Source organism: Triticum urartu, chromosome 7 (genome assembly GCF_003073215.2).
Source record: "Triticum urartu cultivar G1812 chromosome 7, Tu2.1, whole genome shotgun sequence".
Taxonomy (NCBI): domain Eukaryota; kingdom Viridiplantae; phylum Streptophyta; class Magnoliopsida; order Poales; family Poaceae; genus Triticum; species Triticum urartu.
Genome location: NC_053028.1, coordinates 48,215,660 through 48,220,553, shown reverse-complemented (window position 1 = coordinate 48,220,553; position 4,894 = coordinate 48,215,660). Strand labels below are relative to the sequence as shown.

General features: G+C 45.6%; 1 protein-coding gene across 5 annotated transcripts; it reads left to right on the top strand.

Annotated features, from left to right (window-relative positions):
• Positions 1-3,867, top strand: LOC125526048 (pre-mRNA splicing factor SR-like 1). 5 transcript variants are annotated; one of them, XR_007291529.1, is made up of 5 exons: positions 1-165; positions 455-758; positions 883-963; positions 1,613-1,934; positions 2,850-3,137. XR_007291529.1 is itself a non-coding variant. In XM_048691072.1 (5 exons), exons 2-5 carry the CDS (start codon positions 471-473, stop codon positions 3,591-3,593), a joined length of 1,185 nt encoding a protein of 394 aa, XP_048547029.1. In that variant the 5' UTR covers positions 1-165; positions 455-470; the 3' UTR covers positions 3,594-3,867. The 5 variants fall into 5 exon arrangements, 3 of the variants coding, with proteins under 3 accessions (XP_048547029.1, XP_048547030.1, XP_048547031.1); XR_007291530.1 differs by having other exon boundaries at positions 455-762; positions 1,613-1,684; positions 2,850-3,066; XM_048691072.1 differs by having other exon boundaries at positions 1,613-1,684; positions 2,850-3,867.
• The last annotated feature ends 1,027 nt before the right edge of the window (positions 3,868-4,894 follow it).

Below are 4,894 nucleotides of genomic sequence, written 5' to 3'. Positions count from 1 at the left end.
AGCTCCCCCCCCTCCTCCCTCCCCTCCCTTCTCCTCCCCCACCAAATCCCCAATCCGCCACGGTCTCGCCGGCGCCCCGCCTCCACCGCGCCGCCGCCGCCTCGGCCTCCCCGGCGCGCCCGCGCCTCCGCTCCGCCCGCCTCCTCCCCGGCCGGAACCAAACAGGTAACCCCCGATTCCACCGCGGAAGTCTGGATCTTGACGCGACGGAGAGGAAAAAACGAATCTTTCTAGCGCTTCCTTCTCCCCTATCGCCGCTACCCGGCAGAAAACTCCGTTCCCGGGGTAGAGATTCTCGATCTCCAGTCGACACAGCGCCTGTTCTTAGAGGGAATCGCGTAGCCCTACTGCCCCCCCCCCCCCCCCCCCCCCCCCCCCCCCCCCCCCCCCCCCCCCCCCCTGCGGTGTAACCTAGCAGTCCTGGGCTGAGTCTGTGTGGTGTTTGGTTTCGCAGAGGAGGGTCCGGGAGGATGGAGCTGCAGACGTCGGGCCGGCCCATCGAGGTGCTCATGGAGAAGGTGCTGTCGATGAACATCGTCTCCTCGGACTACTTCAAGGAGCTCTACAAGATCAAGACTTACCACGAGGTCATCGACGAGATCTACAACCAGGTGGACCACGTCGAGCCCTGGATGACGGGCAACTGCCGCGGCCCCTCCACCGCCTTCTGCCTCCTCTACAAGCTCTTCACCATGAAGCTCACCGTCAACCAGATGCACGGCCTGCTCAAGCACCCGGACTCCCCCTACATCAGAGCTGTAAGTAAGGAATTATCCATCTTTTCTTGCCCGCTTTCCTAACGTTTATTTATCTTTCTGCTCTTTATGATTGTATGTCTGATTTTATTTAGCTCTCATGGAATATAGTTACTTTTTGCAACAGATTGGGTTCCTGTACCTGCGCTATGCTGCGGACCCAAAGACCTTATGGACCTGGTATGAGCCCTACATTCAAGATGATGAGGTACTGTGTCGTCTGTGTTCGCTCTCCGCCTCTTTTGCGTTTGTTTCACCATAAATTAAGCAGCAATAGGCCAAGCTCTAGTTCCGATGACATGTTTTTGTTTATGTTGAAGTAAGTTTCAGACCTCAGTGTTGCTTTCAACAAAGTGTTGTGTTAACATGTGTAACAACGATCTTCTGTTTTTATGATGTGGCTGCTGTTTTTAAGAATAACGCTTGTGCAAACCTGAAGTGACTAGTAAACATATATTGCAAATGAAAGTTGGCACAACATATGGTTCTTCTGTTATCATCCATCGTGGACCAAGTAAAGGAGTTTATCTATGAATGAAATAAAGAAAAGCCCAAACAGTGAGCTGATGGAAGTGTGTGATCAGAAAGGTTTTTGCCAGATGGATAGTTCTCTGAATCAACCATGCCTGTACTAGAGAATAGAGATTACTTGCACTTATTAGTTGTTTCTTTATGACATAACGATCTGCACATGTATGAGCCTAATGCTTATCTGTGTGGATCAATGCGTGCAAATAGTTTGCCATGCCTGTTCTTCACATTTATGATTTTTTTCTGATAAAATGGTTAATAATCCTTTTGCAGTTCTTTTGTAATGAACCATAGCTCACCTCTACATAATATGTGTTCTCTTTCAGGAGTTTTCCCCTGGATCCAATGGTAAAATGACAACTATGGGCGTTTATGTGCGTGATGTTATCCTTGGTCAGGTATATCTCTTAAACTATGCCCCCATTTTTTCCATTTGACTTAACTTTACTATAGAGCTGCTATTACAGTTTTCTATAGTTACCCAAGCACATCTGAGGACATACATGATTAACATACTATTTTCTGAGCCTAAGTGCAAATATCTGTTTGTTGAATCTCACCTGTTGATTTGGCATACTGAGCGGAAATTTCAATTGTGGAGTTGCTTTAAGAGGAGACATCTCTTCCACCAGTAACCACTTTGTAAAGGTTTGTCATGATATGTTACTCGAATGTTCTTTTCACTTTTGGCACTAGTGTTCCATATTTTCAACTGGTTGAAGTATTCATTGCACATAAAAATGATGTGTGCTTTTGAGATGCTTTACTCTGTTTCAGGCTATATGTCCTGTATTGTTTCTTTCTTGGCTTGAGATGCTATTGTTTCCCTTTCTGTCCATGCTTTATGCTTTGGAAAAGATTTATGGGCATATTTACCAAGAGAATCAAGTCCATTCCCATATAGAAAAAGGAGGTCCAGTGTGTAAGAATCTTATAACTGGAAGCTTTTGAACTTTGTTTTAGGATGCCTAAGTTCATGTAAAAAACTCTTGACTGGTTGGCTCCCACATTCATTCAGTCAGGATTCTGTGATATTTTGGTATAATGGATAGCATGTCCAATAGTTTATAGATCTTATTGCGTATGCAAGCTAGAAGGAAATTATTGCCATATTGAGTTGCTAGTGTTTTGGTTGAGTTAAGACAGTTGGTAAACTCCTTGGTTTGATCAGCTGTTACTGTTTGGTGGGTGAGTCCTTTGATTCTTACAGTCTAGCTGATACAGCAATGGATATCTGTCTCAGTTGGCACGAAGCACTAGCAGTCATTTGACTAGTTCTTATTTTGGCCACAAAAAAAAACACTTAAGTTTTTTTTTGTCACGGTTTGCCACAATAACTGAGAACACCTCAGCCCTAGCCTAGACGCTCGTATGCCAAATACAACAGAACAAATTAACCTCATAATCATACTCTGTTACCACTCTATGTTTCTTGACAAGTTATATGTTATCGTATCCGTCTAGTATTTCCTTTCCAGGCCATTATTCGAGTAGCTTGAAATGAAAAATAGCATTCACACGTTTGGTAAACTAAATTTCCTTGTCGTTTATTGTTTCTTGCAGTACTACTTCGACAGTCTTCTTCCACGAGTGCCTCTCCTAATTCTGCGACAGGTTACTGCCCATCTTGAGAAAATGAAGCTCCCAACAAAGCAGTCAGGGATAACTGGGGATTCTAGCCGCCTTGGTTCAGATGATACTGCCCGGCGGCCTCCTTCAGTGAAGGCTTCTCTGTCGGTCTCTTTTGGTCAGCGTGCTCCACACCGTGCATCCACAAGGGATTCATCCCCAGTCCGAAAGACATTGCCATCTGTACGAGAAAGGGAAAGGAGTCATGATGGCGGTCATGCCAAATCTCCACCCAGGAAGCACCGAAGTCAGAGTCGTGAGCGCAGCCGTGACATTGAGAGGGACCGTTCAGATCGCGATCGTGGTAGGTACAAGGATAGGGAGCATGGTCGGCACAGCCGTGATAACAGAGACCGTGACTACCGCCGCTCGAGCTATTCTGATAGGGATGTCGAGAGGCGGGGCCATGAAAGGAGGGATAGGGACTCTGACAGAAATGGGCGTTCGAGTGGCCGCAGAAGCAGGAGCAGGAGCAGGAGTCCAAGCCGTGGCAGAACCAACGGGGACAGCCATCGCTCCAGTCCGTTTGGTAAAGCGCCGGAGCCATCCAACCTGGCGAAGCTGAAGGATCTGTACGGTGACGCCACAAACGCAAAGGACGACGCCGGCGATGATAGAGCCCGCAGGGATTCCGGAACTGAAGAGGTGATCAGATTGGGAGGCGCCAGGTGGAGGTGACTGCCAGAAGCCGAAAACCATGGGGATTCTATTCTGGTTGTACTAGCATTGCTATACACTGCGGGCGATGCGCAGCAGCAGTCAATGGGTTTCGTCTCCCCTGCGATCTCTGCCTTCCCTAGGGAAAAGTGTCTCCGACTAGGGTGTACAACGCAAAATCTGTTGACCGGCTAAGCAATTTAGTGGTGATTCAAGATAAATTGTTCACTTTGGATAGCCATGTTCTGTATCTGATATATGATTTATGTGTTGAGCTCAAACAAACATTTGCTTCTTTGCTTGTCTTGTCTGTGACTGATATGCAGCGCCCGTACAGTCGATGTGTTAGACACGTACAGCGCAATGAAAACAAACTGGTTTTTTCTTTAGCACCGGTCTTTTGTGTGGCACAGATGCTTAACTAGGCACCTCTGCTATAGAAATAACTACTACTTCCGTCTCATAATATAAAAGCGCTTTTTACACCACTAATATAAAAAGCGATGTCTCATAATATAAAAGCGCTTTTTACACTACACTAGTATAAAAAGCGTTCTTATATTATGGGACAGAGGGAGTAGCGTTGAAGCACAATATGTTTCATTTTTATAAGCACCATTCTATGTATGCCTTGCATACTCCCTTCGTCCCACAACATAAAATGTTTTCTGAAGCTATGTTAGCTTAAAAAACATCTTACAATATAAAATGTTTTCTGAAGCTATGTTAGCTTAAAAAACATCTTATATTACGTGTCATAGGAGTGCCTTGGTACTTGCGTGTTTTAAATGAAAAAATGGGTAGGAAATTACCCAATTTATACATTAAACGACAAAAAATGGCCTTGGATAAATAAAAGAGGCATGATAAATGCCTGGCGCTTATATATCCTTGATAATTGTTGCCAACCTCCTCAATTGTAAAGTAGGAAAGTTCCCTCTAACTTACCTTGGCCTCCTTATCTCTGACCGCAAGCTTCGCATCACCGACTGGGAACCTCTTTGTGCTACGGTTAGCAAGAGGGTTGGGCCGTGGCGTGGCAAGTTTATGTCATCGGGTGCTAGACTTACGCTTAAGGATTCTAGCTTATCGTCGCTCCTGATGTTCACGATGGGCCTTTTTCTTTTGGCTAACGGCGTGCATGCCAAGTTGGACACTCCCTACTCCAAGTTCTTTTGGAAAGGAGCTGGAGTAAAGCGCAAATACCACTTGATCAAATGGACGGCAATATGCAGGCCTAAAAAGTTTGGGAGCTTGGGCATTACTAACACTGAAACTAAAAGTTTGGTAAGGAGGGCTATGTACATAGTTTTAGTTTTGTA